Source organism: Strigops habroptila, chromosome 7 (assembly GCF_004027225.2).
Source record: "Strigops habroptila isolate Jane chromosome 7, bStrHab1.2.pri, whole genome shotgun sequence".
NCBI lineage: Eukaryota > Metazoa > Chordata > Aves > Psittaciformes > Psittacidae > Strigops > Strigops habroptila.
Window position 1 is genome coordinate 41,464,572 of NC_044283.2, and position 18,084 is coordinate 41,482,655.

The 18,084-nt window shown below is 41.7% G+C and overlaps 2 protein-coding genes across 2 annotated transcripts in view; both read right to left on the reverse strand.

Annotated features, from left to right (window-relative positions):
* Window positions 1-1,456, reverse strand: part of CPE (carboxypeptidase E) — a 59,983-nt gene extending 58,527 nt beyond the window's left edge. The window contains exon 1 of the mRNA XM_030493455.1: window positions 996-1,456. Coding sequence (XP_030349315.1) covers window positions 996-1,284 — 289 coding nt within the window. The 5' untranslated portion in view covers window positions 1,285-1,456. The remainder of the gene's footprint in view (window positions 1-995) is intronic.
* Window positions 1,457-8,844: 7,388 nt separating this feature from the next.
* Window positions 8,845-17,655, reverse strand: MSMO1 (methylsterol monooxygenase 1). The gene is made up of 7 exons (XM_030491525.1): window positions 17,513-17,655; window positions 17,143-17,233; window positions 15,383-15,692; window positions 14,271-14,419; window positions 13,294-13,420; window positions 11,292-11,446; window positions 8,845-9,816 (listed from the first exon to the last, which is right to left on the reverse strand). The coding sequence occupies exons 3-7, from the start codon at window positions 15,635-15,637 to the stop codon at window positions 9,609-9,611; spliced, it is 894 nt and encodes a 297-aa protein (XP_030347385.1). The 5' UTR covers window positions 15,638-15,692; window positions 17,143-17,233; window positions 17,513-17,655; the 3' UTR covers window positions 8,845-9,608.
* Between the last annotated feature and the right edge of the window lie 429 nt (window positions 17,656-18,084).

The following is an 18,084-nucleotide window of genomic DNA, read 5'->3' on the forward strand; positions in this document are numbered from 1 at the left end:
AAGAAATTTTTCAAATTCCATTGCAATTCCTACATTTTTCATTTCAAGATAATGCTTTGCTACCCTGTCTTCCTCTTCTGCCTTATGTCCTGTATCCTATAACCTCTAAGTTTTATTGGTAGTCCTAATGCAGTGAGTAAAAAAATGTAAGTCCCTTGGGAGTGCAAAGCAAGGTTACAGTTAGGTCATGAAGCAGAATATTGAGGCCTAATTGTATAGACCAAATCCCCAAGACCCACAGAAGCTACATCTCCACCTAAAAATCACAGCTTTCCGGTCCAGATATGTAACCTATGGAGGGAAATGTGAAAACGTGACTGTAGGTAGCTTATGGCTGGGCCTCTCATATTCAGCAGCTTGAAAGATTAAGCCTTTTCACATATAGATGTAAATTATACTATCAATTCTGAGACTGGAAAGGATGAAGAGTGTGCACCTAGAGGTGTGAAACTAACGCAGAGCACAAATCACATCACCTTTTACCAAAAGAGCCTGAACCCCAGGTACACATGACCGCGTGTCCCGAGGGGGCCGTGCGAGTGCCTGCAGTCTGCACGTGCCACACTGCTCCCCCAGGCACACTCACACCTACCGCCGTTACCGCGGCGGCTCGGTTCGTGCCGGGGCAGCGGAAAGCCGGGGCCGCGGCCTCCTAGCACCGCTGCACCAGGTGCGCGCCCGCAGAGCGACCTCGGGAGCGCGTTCGTTCCCCACTGCTGCTGCATCTCCTCATCTTTTGTAGGGAATTCAGCGCGTTTCTCTCTTTAACAGCGCGTTAAGTCCAACGGCAGTGACACACAGACGCTTTGCGCTGAGCGCAGGCGGTCGCTGACGGCCGGTACCGCTACCGGAGCGCGTGTTTAAGGGACAGCGCCTGCCCGCTGCCCCCGGTCCCAAGGCGGCAGCCCCAGGCATCTCCGCCCCGCCGCTACCCGCCGCCAGGTGCGAGCATCGCCGGGGGCCGCCCGCTGCCGTCCTTCCAGCCCTCTCCTTACCGGGCTCATGCTCGCCGGGACGGTCGGACACCTCGATGACCAGGAGCTCTCGGCCCTCGGCGCTGCGCCCCACCGTGTAGATTCTGGTGATGGCCGGGCACTGCAGCCACACGGCCACCAGCGCCTCCCGGAGCTCGGCGTACCGGTGGTACTCGAAGGAGATGCCCTCCTCGGAGCTCAGCCGCCGCCGCCGGCTGCTGCCCCCCGCCCCGGCCGCCGGCTCCGCCGCCCGGCAGGCAGCCAGCAGCCCGCAGAGCGCCAGCAGCAGCGCCCGCACCCGCACCGCCATCCCGCACGGCTGCCCGTGGCCGCGCAGCTGCCGCCCTTCCCGGCGGGAGGGAGGGAAGGAAGGAAAAAGGGAGGGAGCGGAGGGCGGGCGGAGGCGATGGGGAGGGACAGGGAGGGACCGGCCGCTCCGCCCCTGTCCGCGGGCTGCGGCGGGAGAAGCGGGAGCTCCCCACGGAGGGCGGAGATGCGGGCGCGGCCCCGCGGTACCGGAGCCGCACGATGCGGGCGGAAGCCTCTGAAGCTGTTCTCATGATAATAATGCATTGCAAGAACCCGGGAGCGCATTTTCCCGTCGTTTTATTTTTCTATCCTGCGGGGCATGCAGGCAGTCTCAACGGGTTAACTAACCCACTGTCAAAGAGTCAAACAGCACCACTGCAGAATAACAAAAATGACCTCACAGGGAACACTATAAACAATCGTCTATAAGGTTGCTTTGCTCATCATCTGTGAGGCTTTGCTGCATCACAGAAAGCAAAGGAGAAAGCAAGACTTGCTGAGAATACTGACTTAGTACATCCCACTATGTTCGATGGGAATAAATGCTCATGTGAGGAACCATTTGCAATACATTAACAAATCACAGTCTCTTCTAGACCGCAGATACAAGAGGCCTTCTGAAGCCATCCGTTTTTCAACGTGTTTTTATAGGCAGAGGTGTTTAGACTATGTTGAAACAGTCCATAAAGGGCACCTGATAAAAGAAAAAGGCTAAATGCTAGAGAGCAACTTCCATATCAGTATTTTTTTATTATTATTATTTTGAAAGGACACAAAGCCTCGCTGGAAAAATTTGAGCGGTTCAATATTTTGAAAAGTTTGAAAATCACACATCCAACTCATACTTCTACAAGTAGATTCTTGTCCTCAATAATTCAATACATATTTTACCCTGCTCTTCTAGTTGAAAAGAGTGAGCCTGTATAATATCCCCTTTCATCACCAGTTTATACTGAATCAATTTTCAGGAACGTTTGTTAATAATTCCTTGTGATCATATGGATATTTTCCTAAATTCTGGGTTGTCTAGTTCCAACCAATAAGGTAATGGAAATAATGTCTTCTAGGAGAACACCTTCATTGACACTTGGTGATATACCAGCTTGGAAACCCATCCAGCATCTGCAACCCAAACCTGAAAATGCAACTACTATATATAAGTACTTACTGGATTATTTGGAGCAAGAATCAAAGGTCAGCTCACCCAGTTCTCACATTTTTCAATGCCAATGGGGTTCAGAGGCTTCTCTGTCTGATTTAATTCCAGGGTTACAAGAATGCAGCCATCAGAGCTGCAGCCATCAGAGCAGTTCTGGAGCCTTCAACTCTCCATTCTTACTGCTAAAGAACGTTGGGAGATGCCTATCATAAAATGTCACATTAGCTCTGGGGTTATGGCAATACAAATGCAAATTTGCTCTAAGGATTTTGCAAGATTTGGATGTACAGAGACTCCCTGGTATGTTGTTTTCTCTCCCCAAGATCACTGCTCAGATTCAGGGTCACAGACGTGCCGTCCCTCTGGCTTCTCTCCTCCTAATGACAGGAATGGTATTATAAATTTGTTTAGAACTTCACGCTACTTTAGAATTATGTGCAATATGTGCACCGCTCTCAGAGCTCCAAGATGAACTGCAACTAAATGTAGCTGACCCAGCACTCAAAAGATTCACATGCTTTATCACTTTTGTTGGCTACATTCATCACAGGCTAAATATTCCTTGTTTTCTTCATCACTTTCCCTTGCGCCTTATACACAAAGCAAACAAATCTGCTGATGCTGTGATTTTAGACTTACGCTATCATTTTCTGGGAGAACTTTCTGATCAGTCAAAGAAACCTTTGTGCAGTGCAGCAACCCTCATTGGATTCCCTTCAGATTTATTTGCCCAAAATACGATGTCACTGAAAGATACAAGTAGGCTCAGAAATCATCTATTTCCATTAATCTCTGCAAGGACTAAATCATTATGCACTACACAAAATTAGTCTCACAACTAGAACTGAATGGTACCACATTAATTTCCTGATTAACTCACCACTTCTAAAAAATTAAGAGAATGGGTACTTGTAAAAACACATGCATATACATATCTTGTGTAAAACAGAGCGCTTTATATACTATCAAATATTTCATTTTTAGTTCACATGTACTAATTTCTTTTTAATAAGGGATTACAAAAGACTGCTTAGATTGTCAGAGATCTTAGGAGCATTTGCAGAACTGAGCAGGAGGAGTAAATTTATGACTTCCTTTCTACCCAATCCCTCCTCCACTTTTCCATAGTTCAGAGACAATGACTATCACCACAGGCAAAGCCCAAATTCCCTTGTAATATGGAAAAAGGATTTGCACTTGCTTTAGTCTCAGAAGAATACCCTAACCCCAAGTACATTCTCAGCCTGCATGCATAACCAGGCTCCTAGGTATGGCCTTGTAAGCTAATAAAACTAATTAGAGCAGGGAGTGGAGCCCAAGTGCTCCCCGTCCAGATAATGTCCTGATCAGATTTCAAATCTGGATTATGTCTCTTTTATGCCTGTATATGACACAGAATAATAGATTATATTTTGCTAACAAACAGCCTAAATAATTCTGTAATACTGAAGAAAATTTCATTGATATTTCCAAAAATACTTACTTATAGACAAATATATATAAAAATATACACAAATGTACATATAACGTTCATATATAATTACATATCACTCCATTCGTTTGGCCAAAACAACTTGCTGAATGTGATTCAAACGTCCACATACTTTTGACTTGCCTGAATCTGTCTTTTTCAGCAAGTCATGATTCACTAGCAAGTATATAAATAAATCTTCAAAAAAAACCCCAAACCAACCAAACCCTCACACTCACAGAGTTCTGCTTACAAGATTTGAGTAACTGCGCTTTTTTTGTGTGTGGCAAGCAGGCTGATGTAACTACTTTCTTGTATAACCCAAAATGAAAAAAAGCCAAACCCCAAAACGTCCATTAGAAACAATAGAAGTACATCAGGAACAACAGAAATCTCAAAACACTTTACGATGGAGGTCAGATATTTAAATTATATTTACACTATTTATGTTATTAATAACAAAGTACTGTTAATAATTGTGCCATGGAAATACTCAGTAAACTTCTCTGGTTTATATTTGGAAAGAAGTGTTAAAGTGCACTACACTGCATAAAGAAGACAGTATTTTCTAACATATAAATAAGCTGAACATAATGTGCAAGGGAGAAGCGTGTTCAGATCAGCAAGACCAAATCACTAGGTGGTCTTTAAGCCCCCCCTCTAAGAAGGGCTATTTTTGGCCTAATATCCAGTTATATCACATTTTCAAGCCTTGGAAAAATTCTGAAAGACTAATTAGAGTATTAACACAGCACAGCTATTCCCAAAAACCAGCCCTAGATCACGTATGTCCTAAGAGACCAGGTAAAAGCTGGTAAGGATTTTGATCAAGAAATCAATGATAGGAATAGAATAGCTCAAATCATTTTAAACAAGAAAACAGTTGATCTCAGTGTTGACAGATTTCTGGACAAGTAGATAGAGATAACTTGTGAGTTGTAAGCAGCTTTTATAAAACTTATCTGAATGGTGATTATATATCCATATCGTACCTGGTAGCTCTGGTCACTCGAAGCTACGTCTTCAAGACAGAATTTTCTATTACCAACTTCCAAAATGTCTTGCACAACTCAGTGGCTCTATTTCTGTGATACTTGCAAAACAGGGTTGAGATATGGAAAGTTGCAGCTTTTCCAGTACCTAGAGAACAGGTTTCACATAAGGCACTTCAAAGGAAATATAAACTAGAAATAAGTAATTTTGAAAAATCCAAACACAGATGAGGCAGTTACACAGAAGGTGACAGAAAGGGAAAAGAAAAAAACAACCCACCTTCCAGTTATGTATTGCAAGTCTGAATATTTTATTGTCTCCATCTTTTAAATGACTCACCCATGTTACTTGAAACTCAACCCTATCAGGTATTTGGGAGCTTACTGTTCTCTTGCCGGGGTGCTGAGCATCCTACACATGTACATAAAAGCTCTCTAGAGACTGTAATGTAAATTTAATACAAAATGTATGTGACATTCGCACTTACACACTGCATACCTACACAGATGGCTCACTGCTGTCCGTTGTTTCAGTTTGTAGGGGTAACCACAGCTCCCGGCATGATGCTGGGGCCCAGACACTGAACTGCAATGCTGCTTCTGAGCAGTGGCATGGCTATAGTGCCAAACACTCTCATAGAGAGAAACTACCATGCAGGATCATTGTTAGGGTTCCTAAAACTGGCTGACAGGGTTTTTAAAAGTGGTCAGTCATTATCTAACATGAGTGTTCTTCTGGTCTTCCACAGGGATTGGTATTTCAAGTCTGGGGGTTAATTTACTCAGTGATTACATACATGTGAATCAAAACTGATTAAAATCTACGGATGACAAAGAACGAATAAGAAGGATATAGCAGCTCTGGAATGTGACTCAGATTACTCGGTAAGTCAAGCACATTTAAATATTTCAGAGCAGAAAATTGCAAATTACACTTAAAAGCAAGAAATATAAACCACTCTGCAAGAGTCTGGCGAGCAGTATTGCTAGAAGCATTGAAAGATCCCGATAGATGGGTAACTTGATAATATTTTCCAGCATAATGCTGCAGAACAGCTAATTTTGTCTTTGAATGTTTAGACAGAAGACAATATTTAAAGAGGAAGGATGTGATTATACCAAAGTGGTATTAGAGAGAATAGTGTAGACGCACAGCTCTGGTATCTGCAGCTGAACCAAGACACTGAAAATTCAGAGACAAGGCACGGGAGCAATCTGAGAAACAGAGGATATGCCTTACTGTCAAGGACATGGTATAATCCAGTTAGTAAAAACACAATTGAAAAGCGATTTGACTGCTGTGTTTATTACCTGCACAGATTGAAAATTATAGCAAGAACCAATGGTGAAAAGTTGCATTCTCCCTGGACCTGCCAGTTACACATTCCAGTGGCTGAGATTTACCAGGAGGCTGCAGATGACAGAGAGGGAGTCAGCAGAAATGGGATGGAGATTTGGAAGCAATGAACCAGACACTGTAGTTAGCAATAACTGCCTGTAGCTATAATGTAGTTTTTAGTAATATCATTTTTCAATAAAAATGAATGTTAAAAATTTAGAAACATATCGCTTTTCTTTAAAATTATCTTGAAATACTCAGCAGTAATTTATTATAAACTCACTGAGGAAAACAAATGAAGTCTCTTAATCTACCAATATAATCATGGTATCAATCACTATTAATATTTTCTGGCAAGCTCTGCTATAGTGTAATGTAAACCTCCTTAATTTAGTATGCTATATCAGCAGCCAAAACCAGTTGATTATTTTGAAATCCTAATCTTAACAATTTATTACACTTTTCAAGTTTCCATGGTTTTTTGACACAAAGCCCAAGAAATGAATTCATTGCTTCCATAGAACTTAATTATTGTCATATCTTAAGGGACAGTACAAGCTGTTATTTCCAACAGATGACCCTTAGTTAAACTAAACTGGACATTCAAGAAGATTTAAGTTGTAGAAAAAGTCGCTCCCCCACTTATTCCTCTATTCTACCACTTTCAAGAGTTAAATCTGTCTCCTTGCTAAAGAGGATAAAGGAGAACAGATTGTGTAAGGTTTTGTTGTGCCTTGTAAAGAGCCAAAACCTGTTACCCGGATCTTGCTTTCATTTTTACCCATTGCACAAAACCCTCTCAGTTTTCAGAACTACACATATTCTGTAGTCACTTTGACTAAATATGGAAAAAAACCCTAGTTATTTAATAAAGGCCTAAAACATCAAAAATATAATTGCCTAACTCATTTCTTGATGTCCATAAAACATATATTAATGAGGCAGGTCATTTACTAGCCAGCATCATCTTCAATACTGAATACAAGGTTCTGCATTTGAAAAGGTGGTAATAAAACATGGGTCTTCTTGCATCCTGCAGCAAAACAAGCTGGTGGTTTTCTAATGTGAGTTCCTGTGTTAAGAATGGTCCAGTGGGCATGTTTTTTCAGCAAATAGTAAATCTATAAATCACAGCTTGCATAATTCTCCAGGGATTTGTTAAAGAAAGAGGATCAAAAGCACATTGTACACTTCAAGATGTACATAAAATAACCAAACAACCTAAATTAGCAATGGGTGTTAGAAAAAAACCAAACACCCCATGCACACCACCTAAAAAGACGGCCTAAGGAACGTGTTAAAATTACATTCCTTGTTTTCAAAACCTCTTGAAGAATGGAATATATATTGCAACTTTATAAGTAATCTATCAAGCTTTTAGTGCTCTGATGAAGCTCTCCAATAGCTGAGGACACCCCAAGCTTTTACAAATACCTTTACTGGAGCATTTAAGCAATTGGCTTACAGTTGTACAAAATTTTGCAACTGTGTGCATAGGCATCAGCCAGGAGGCGAGAAATAGTGAATAGGATCGTATACATAGGGAAAATCTGAAGCACTGAAAGCTCGTGTTTTTAGGCTACGGGTTCAGTAAAACAAAGCTAAGTATAGCTGCAGCTGCAGGATGAGTGGGAGTTGGCAAAGCAAAGAGGATAATGGCCATCTTTAAAATCTGATTAAAGAGGTCACTTCTACCACGGAGAGTTCAGGCTGGCAGTGCATATGGACTCACAAGTCTTAAGTACCAGACTCTGCTGAAAACCGAATAATACAGGGATTTCAGCTTCCACTCACCCGCCACGGTCAAGCGTTTTTACTTCCTTTTAGAGGGAAGGAGAACAGGAAGAACGCCAAATTTCAACAGGGATAGAGATAGAGAAGTAAGAGCTTCTACAAAACACATGCAGAAGAGGAATCTGAACCACTCCCACATCTAAAGTAACATTTGAATCACTCTGAATGTCATTAACACCTTGGGGTTTTGTTAGAAGCAGGATCTCATCTGCACTTTCACAGGAGGCCCTATTTTAGGTATTACACTAGACTACACGGGAAGCAGCATCAAGATTCAGGTGGTCTTAAACACTGTAAGCATCTCTAAAGGACTTAAAGGGTAGATGAAGTGGTATTTTAAGTCTGAAGAGCAGCTGACATCAAAATACAAAGTGCAAGATCTTTATAAGGGTTTAAGCCCTTCTTAAATACTTCCACTGTTATTTCCTGTGCAACAGACAAATATTTAGAGTAGACTCAACAATATTAGTCTACTGTCTCTACTACTAGTACAACTCAAGTAGTGTATTTTGAGACTCTAGTTTGCAAAAGCTGTAGCTTAACTTGAGAATGCACTTGGCCCAGAAGCTGCCACTACATCGATTATCTATGTATCCAAGTCCTTCAATACACAGATCAGCAGAATTTACAAGATGGGCTCCATTTCTTTCTGCTGTCTCTCTAGTTTAATAGATGGAACTGTTTTAAGACCATTCTAACAGAAAAAATGCTTCTTCATTAAAGAGATGAACAGAGTAAGACACTATATCCTACATGATTTTTATCACAACTTTGTATTAAAAAACATAGGAAAGGTATAATACACACATCAAACCAAACCACATTTATTTCATCAGTCACAAGTGCAAATATAGCAACAAGTCAGTTCAGCAAATTACAACACATAGAGAAGAATGTAATGTAAATGCTAAGTACACTGACAGACCAACTTCAAGAGAGCAGCAAAAAACCAGTTTCTTCAAATAAAAACTCCTATTCTTTTTACTTATAAACTAAAATAACATAATAAATCTAGATCAGGAATGTCTCTGCTAATTCATGTTTAGCCACGTATTCTGTTATTAACAGTTGCAGTATCCAGTGTGCAAAATGCCTGTCCAAGCTTCCTATTAACAGATGTTTTGGTTTTAAGCAACTTTTACCCAATATTTAAATAATACAGTGCTGATACTAGTTAATATGTTCTGCTATTTGATATTACAAATTTAAGAATATATATTTAAAAAACTAAGTCCAATTTCAGTGTTCCTATACAATTCTACCTCGATTCAAAGTGGGCAACATTAAAGATAAAATTGAATTATTTTTTTCCCCCAGAAAAATGGATAGACACAAGTCTTCTCAGATTTTTTGCATCATCTTTAAATCTGTAGTTAAAATATATGCAGTACTTACGTATAAAATAGAAAGCATTCCCATTAGGAAGATACTGCAGTGTAATCAGCCGTTTTTCCCTACCACTTAGTAGCCAAGGAACAAGATTTATGCTTAACACCCAATCACTATTATGCTTTACAGAAAAGCAAAAGTTGACTACCAGTATTAGCATCAGAATTTTTACACTGGAAATTTAGTTAACCTTCTTCTTTGTTATGAGTTGTTGCTTCTTCTCTTTTTCTTTATAGGCAATGAATTGAGAGTCTGTACCAAAGATTCTGTCCCACCACGTGAAGGTTGAAGCATAATTGCCGACAAAGTTCATGTGATGGAAATCATGAAAACGGGCCCCAGCATAGAAAGGTATTAAATGAAGAGGGTTCAGCGGAACATCATAGCCACTACAGGGGAGAAAAAAAGAAAGCAACTATAGTAAGGATTTTTCCCAGATATAAACTACAAAATATAGACACTAACCTGTAACTTTTATGCAATAAAAAAACTTGGTATTGTAAGGCCTTGAGGTATTCACTGTAATACTGGCTCAAAATCCCTCCTATCCTAGCCAAATACTTCTGTCAACTATCCCAAAGTGGCTTTGGCACTTGTTGACCTTTTCAGCTCAGTTTACTACGCAGTACGAAAACATTTAAGCAAGTCACCTAAAATAAATAAATAAATAAAATCACAGCTTTAACTGACTCAATAGTGATATTAGGGACGAAGAACAAGAAATTACATGATCTTTTAGTAACAAGCTATGAACATCAGTTCAGCTGCTCATGAAGCAGCATCTCAAATCAACTACAGTTGTAGTATTTCTACTCTTGTTTTCAGTTTACTGAAAGTTATTCAAATGTTTAACATTCAAAATATATGATTAAAGTAATATTAAAACCAGAGCAGTTTGCTTTGGAGGGATTTCAACTCTAACTTAACAGTATTGGAAAGCATCTTACCACCACCTAGTGGGGAGAGCACAAGGTAGTTTGTTATAAACAGCTCATGTAGACCACAAACTAAAATGGTAACTATCAAAGTAGATTCATATTTTGCATCAGTTACTTAATGATATGTCACAACATATACTTCTCAGTCTGCAAGCAATATGTAACTAAGCCAGCAATGATTTGTACAATGAATTCATTAGTAGCTCATGTTCCACTAAAACACTGAACACTCAGCTTACAATAAAACCCTATATGCTTCATAATATATTTACAGATACAAGGTCGAGTGTAATAATAGCATTTCAAAAATTACTCTTACTGTACTCTTTCTCTTGAACATAGGAAAGAAAAGCTCATTCATTTGCAGATGAACTCAACTAATCCTACTGAGATTTGCACTAGCATTTTGGATCCAAATTTGAAGGAAGTCAGTTTTACAACAGAGACAAGAGTCTTGTCCTTCAATAAACAAACAAACAAAAGCAATTTATATATTTATTTTAGAGACAGTCAGTGGTTGTATAGTCTAAAGTTTCTCTTTTCTGGGAAACTGTCTAACAAAGCATTAAATGGAAAAAACTCTTGGCTGGAATATCACTTTTTGTAATTGATTTTCAGCTTTCTAATATGCATAAGATCACTTGTATACCAAATATCAAGAGCCAGACATCCTAAAGCACCTAACTTCTGAGACCTCTTTGAGATGCTCTATCTGATAATCTATACTCTCTTAATTAGCAAGATTTATTACTAATACTACCTCAAACCAGAAAACAGTGATAACGGCGCAGGTTGTGTCATTCTCTGTAAGATGCATAAAAGCACTTCAGTGCAAAATACATAGTAAATGTCAGTGAAACAGGTAAGTTTGAGACAGACTCGGGGAGAGAGAAAAAGCAAATATTAAAAAGTAATGAGGATTTCACCTGTGTACATCAATGGTTTCCATCAAGCGACAGATCACCCATGCCCACAGAAGAATCACATGGTTACAGAAAACAACAATTCCAATAAAAAAGCCAGCTCCAAGGATAAGTGTTTCCAGAGGATGTGCATATTCTGCTTGCATTCCAAACGGAGACTAGAAAGAGAAAACAGATAGGAAAACAGTCACCATTTTCAATTTTATATACCCCCAAATCAGAATCACCATTTTGTGGTACTCTCCCCTTCCCATTACCCCACAAGACTAGAACAAATAGAATGATGTTATGGGCAAAGGAAATGGTATTGATTGAGCAAGAGTCCTAACACAGGTGTTAAGCTCCCTGTTGGGAAAATCAGAAAACAGCATTTCAAGGTCATGAAGATTATCATTCCATTAGTGATTCCAAACACTTCACTACTAGTTGAAAAGTTGAAACCTTTTATTTAGGCTTACCACTACCCCAGGCCAAAGCGTTATTTCAGGAATATGAGTGTTTGGCAAGCTCCTATCAGCCTTGTTATGCATCAAGTCTCAGAAACAGAAGAAAGAAGGAAGTCAATATATTCTCAGACTCAGGATTCACTTAGAAATTTATTTTAAAAATAAAAATTGAAAAAAACCTCATCTTTGATGATATTTTAAAATACTGTTCAAATGCTATTTTGAGATTGAAATAAGACATTCTTTCCTATGCATACAGCAGTCATTCCTACATTTAGTTTACCAAAACTGACCTTCCATAGAGAGTTTTCAAAAGTAGTATAAAAAGAACAGCTTAAAAAAATTTAACCTAATGCTAAAGGTTCTAAGTTTGATTATCAGGAAAAAGAAAAAAAAAAATCACTTTGCCTTAAGAGCAATTTTAAAATCATCACCTTTTACTACCAGGGAAAGTTTTTAGTGAAACAGCCATTAGACTCGAGATCACTTAAGTGTGAACTGCTAAGCACTCTCAAGAATAATGGACAGAAGCTGCTCCTGCTGGAGACCTGAGGGGCTGCCAAAAGCAAGAGAAAAACAGCAGCTGCTGCTGCAGCTGTACATACATCTGCATGCATTAGGCAATGCCAAGCTTCTCTATTATTTGCAGCCCATATAAACCACCCCCGACCCAGTAGCTTGCAGTTTACCTTAGGCACCCTGTAGGTTATACACTGAAACACAGCAGTACACAAACATAGTGGCACTGACTTTGTGACCCAGAGACAGCGCCATCTAAACACAGCTATACTAACTGTAAGGTGTAAGCACTGCTGCACCCTGCCTGGCTCAGAACAGTGCCATCTCCAGCCAAGCATGGCTCATTACCTTGTGCTCAATGTCAGCTCCAACACCGCTAAATACAGAACCACCCCAAGTATCTCTGTACTGCACTGTGCTCTCAATGCATTATGATGTAACTGGCTATACTGCTTCCAGAAGCCCATATGCAAAGCTATAATCCTTCCCTGAATCAAGTATGCTGCACATATGATGCACACAGAGGCCGTGCAGGAACCGCCTGGCTGGATTGTCTTCTGGGGATTAGTATGCTCCGGATAACACAGTAGGTGGTGGAGAACTGACAATCGAAACCAGAAACCTACCATTTCCCCTCCCCTAACAATGAGACATATAAATACACTTGTAAAAGCCTGGTTCACCTAGCTCAACAGACATGATCAAACTTTAGCAAGAGTGCAATCTTTCATTCCCATTAAATGAAATATAATCACAGGAGGTGTTTCAGAAACAGGGTGATTAGGCATTGGAACAGGTTTCCCAAGGAAGTGGTGGAATCGCCATCCCTGGAAGTGTTCAGAAACCATGCAGATGAGGCCCTCAGTGACATGGTTTAGCAGTGGACTTGGCAGTCCTGGGGGAATGATTGGACTTCATGATCTTAAAGGTCTTTTCCAACCTGGATGATTCTATGACTCTATGAAATAAGACTTTCAAATAAGTTGTATGAAACCACATATACTAAAAACTATTTTTTAAAAAAATAAAGGAATACATACAACAAACTCATGGTGAACCTTATGGATATACTTGTATATTCTCTTGTGATGCAGCAATCTATGCAGGAAATAGTGCCAGGCATCCTCAATCACCGCACATCCAAAACACTGGCCAACGAGGACATACCTTTAAAAAGCAGAAGAGCTATTAGTTATAGAATATACTAGCAGATGCATAATCCTGAAAGATAAAATAGTTTATATGCTAGTAAGGGTGGGAAATGCTTATGGCTCTTACTGACTGACATTGGCATCACCTTTATAACATACCGAAAATATTAATTACCAGGTACAAGGGCTAATGTGCTTATCAGGTCATCGTTTATATGCCAAAGTGAGTTAGCATGCAATACAACAAGCTGTCATTCCAACGTTACACACATAATCTATAGAGAACACCCATAGACTATAAGACCTAAAAATATAGAGCTGCACCAGCTATCAAACCAGATAGAAAATAGCTTTCCAAAAAAGATGACCTTCTGTTGTGAAGAACTGCTATTGTCAGAACACTGAATTTAAAAAAAAAGCTGAATTAGTTTTAACTGCACTTCCTCTCCCAGTATGTCAGTTTACTGCAAAAAATGGGAGAATGTGAGCCAGGTGGTACCTTCTCTCCTTTGATGAACACCCTGCTACTATGGTATAAAACAAGGTGGCAGAAAGAAATGCTCAGGAGACAAAAAACACCCCTGGATAACTCCCAATACATAACCCTTGCCAACATGAATCTTGCTTCGCTCCCATAAATTCCTTCCTAATCTCCTTTCTTCTGACTATCAGAAAAATTTGGGGCCATTAAAAAAACAGATCTAGAAACCTCTAATAGCAGTTAAACATCAACAGAAGCAAGACTAACAAACGCAATTTACATCATCAAAAGTTATTATGTATTAGATTTGATTACACTATGTGTTAAATATTCTGCCTCCAACTGTATGTAACTCAGTACCAACACATGAGAAAGATGTACCTACCATCTAGGCATCTCTTCCCACCCATACGGGATGTTAAAATACTCTGTGAAGTAATAGGTGCCACAAATCAGAGGAAGCTGAATGAAAAAGTGATTGAAGAGGAGCGTTTTGAAACACTTCCACTGTTTTTCCCATGTTTCTGGTTTATCCTAAGAAGCAGCAGAAACAAAAAGTTATGTTGCATACTCCTACGGCAGATAACTGAAGTGCTGCAAAAATTACTTTGGTGGCAGTTTCATTTCACCTTGGAAGATAGATAGGAGGTCCTTCAATAATCCAAATTAACTCAGGCAATACAAATTACACAGGATTGGATTCAGTTTCACCAAAATCTCTTGGTTTTCTAAGCTAGCTTTCCATAAAACTTAAAGCCTCTCTTAACAGAGGTTGGATATCTTTGCCTGTTGCCCCAAACTATTCTTGTTATTCCAGTGTTTGCAATTAGCATGAACATTTCACATTCAACAGTTTAACACAAATTTAAGCTTGCTTTTGTTCTTCACACCTCAGAATGTATTTCCATAGCTAAAATAACACAAAGAGAAGCTGAAGACAGGAGCTTGTGAAGGAATAAGCTATCTTGAAAACACACAGTTTTTGCACTGCGACATTTTACCAATCACTATAATACCACCAGCTTCTGAAATTACTAATTTCCAATTCATATTACAATGAACCAGGGGAAAACCAGTCATCTTTAGATACTGGATGTGCCTACAGGCACTTTGAAAGAAACACTTGCTATTAAATAAGCACACCATGTATTTCTTTTATAGTAAGACAGACCCCTACCACCAGATGCTATGATTCTATTACACCTTCCTGTATAAACTTTTGCTACCAAAGATTGACTTAGCCTTTTCTCCCTATAACACCATGGTGGAAAGGATATCCTCCCTCAGGAAAAAACTTCTTTCCTTCCCCAAAAATCCACTTCTCTTTTTTTCCTCTCCTACTACACATACAGTAATTTTTCTCTGCCACTTCCAGGATGCCCTAGTGACAGGGAAAATAGGGTCATATAAATTGGAAACTAGGAAACTGCAGTTGTATTTTCTACTTTACATGTTCAAAGAAAATCAGGAAGTGTGTAGTTCACAACTTACTCTTACCTGCTGAATTTTATACTTTTGCATGTATGGTATAAACTGAAAGACAAATCCAGGTACACAGAGCAAGAAGTATGAAACTTCATGAACTATAAGTGATCCCCAAGTTGCAATCTGGAACTTTGTGTAGTTATCCAGCATGTAATTCCAGGCATTTTTAAATGGCTGCTGCAGGGGATTGTCAGGCAAGAAAGAGTCTATATATTCCACTGCCAGATAAGCAGAGTTCAAAATGTTAACGCTGTCGTTCATTGCCATCGTTCAAACATAAAACATCACAATTACAGTTCTTCTGCAGTTGCCTTTAAGTAACCTGCAAATTTTGAGAAAAAAATGAATAAACAGCAGTTAATCTTCAGGAAAACAAAACAGAACATTACCTATCTTAGTTGTTACCTAGTTTTAAAGTAAAAACAGGAAAGGAAAATGAAGGGAATCAGCTCTCAAGTTTTGGCATTACATCAAGGGAGCTAAAGGATAAATAAATGTTAACTATTACCCAATTTTATTCCAAGTTTTTTGCAGAGTAATTGTATTCTTCACAAAAAGGTTCAAAACAGATTTAGACATTAAATTAGCTGTGATGCCTTGATGACCCAGCCTAATTCTTCTTGTAGCTGTGAGTCAGAATCCATGCAAACTACATCAACCCAGCAGACTGCCTTTAAACAGCAGTGGGATTGAGATAATCAACCTTTTGTAACTAATGGAGTTTTCATCACAGCTCCCAAAAGCATAGGGGCAGCGTTCCTGCAGGTGTCCTGAACTTTTGACATTTCCACAGAGTATGCTGCCTCTTGGTTTGCGTTGGAAGGGACCTTTAAAGATGATCTAGTTCCAACCTCCCTGCCATGGGACATCTTCCACTACACCAGGTTGCTCAAAGCCCTGTCCAACCTGGCCTTGAACACTGCCAGGGATGGGGCAGTCACAGCTTCTCTGGGCAACCTGTGCCAGCGCCTCACCACCCTCACAGCAAAGAAATTCTTCCTATTAACTAATCTAAATCTACTCTTTTCCAGTTCAAAGTCACTTTTCCCCTTGTCTTGTCACTACAGCCCTTGGCAAAAAGTCTTTCTCCATCTTTCTTACAAGCTTTCTTACAAGTCCTTTATGTACTGAAAGGCCACAGCAGTGTCCCTGGAGCCTCCTCTTCTCTGGGCTGAACAATCCCAACCCTCTCAGCCTCTCTCCGTGGGCAATGTGCCCTTTGATCATTTTCGTGGCCCCCTTCTGGACCCCCTCTAACACGCCCATCTTCCACTCTATAACACGTGCGCAATTCATAGGCCAGAGGACACCAGTTAGCCCTCAGCTGATATCCTCAGACTAGGTCTAACATACACAGTGCACCAAGCTCACTATCCAACAACCTTAGTTACCATTTTTCTTTCTTAGCAACAGCATTAAGATGCTGCTGTTTCTTAACAGTAGATCATAGAACTATAGAATAGTTTGGGTTGGAAAGGACTTTAAGATCATCTAGTTCCAATCCCTCTGCCACGGGCAGGGTCACCAGGTTGCTCAAAGCCCCATCTAACCTGGCCTTGAACACTGCCGGGGATGGGGCAGCCACAGCTTCTCTGGGCAACCTGTACCAGCACCTCAGCACCCTCACAGTAAAGAACTTCTTCTTATATCCACCCTAAACTTCATTATCATAATCTCAGATACCATTTTATTAACAGTAAATACATCATAGCAGATGCCAGGGAAGCTTACCACCCGAGCTCCCAACCCGACAGGCACGCCGGGCTACTCACCCTCCCGAGAAGACAGCTGGCAAGCCGAGGTGCCAGAGGCCAGCCTCTGCCTGGGTCGGACTCCTCCACCCCGTCTAGCCGAACGAGGACCCTGCGAGGAAGCGGAGACCGTGGTACACGCACGCCGCCGGCGGGCAGCGGGCACACGCCGCTCACCGCAGGACGGCGACGGGGGTGGAATGCCCGGGGAGGCGCCCGGCCGCGGCATCCGCGCACAGCCGGCCCTCCACCCAGAGCGGCCCTGCGCAACGCAGTTACCGAGATGTGCCTGACCGACCCCCCAGGCGCCGGCTCCCCGGCCCCGGGTCAGGCGAGGTCAGGCCGGGTCTCAGCCGCCCTCCCTCGCGGCAGGGCCGGCGCACCCCCTCACCTCAGCTGTGTGACAGCGGCGGCCCCTCACGCCCCAGCGGAACCAGCCGCGGCAGCGCCCGTCCCAGGAATAACAACCGCCGGGGCAGCCGGCTCTTCAAGTGCGCCCTCCCATTGGCCGCACAGCACCGCCCGGCGCGGCGCCCATTGGCTGGCTGGAGACAGCGGCGGAGAGTCTGGCGTGAGGAGGGCCGGCCGAAACTGAGGCTCCCGCTTACCGATTGGCTGAAGGGGTGGAGTGAGGATAGTGAGACCTCGGAGCGCAGCCAATGATGCGAGAGAGAGACCGGGTGACGTCAAAGACGTGATGAGGAGGAGACCGGTGCCTCAGGTGGGTAGAGGTGGGCGGGGAGGGGCGTGGTCGGACCCTCGGCCCGGGGCCGGCTGCCGCGCTCCGCACGTCCAGGCTGGGCGTGCCCGCCTGCGGGAGCTGTCGAGAGACACAGTGACAGGAGGAGAAAGAGAAGGAGAAGGGGACCACGGGGCGGCGGCGGCCGGTGCGATGGAAGCGTCCGTTCCCGAGAGGAGCCCGCGCAGCCCGTTACCTCCACCGCGCTGCCGTTAGAGTGGTGC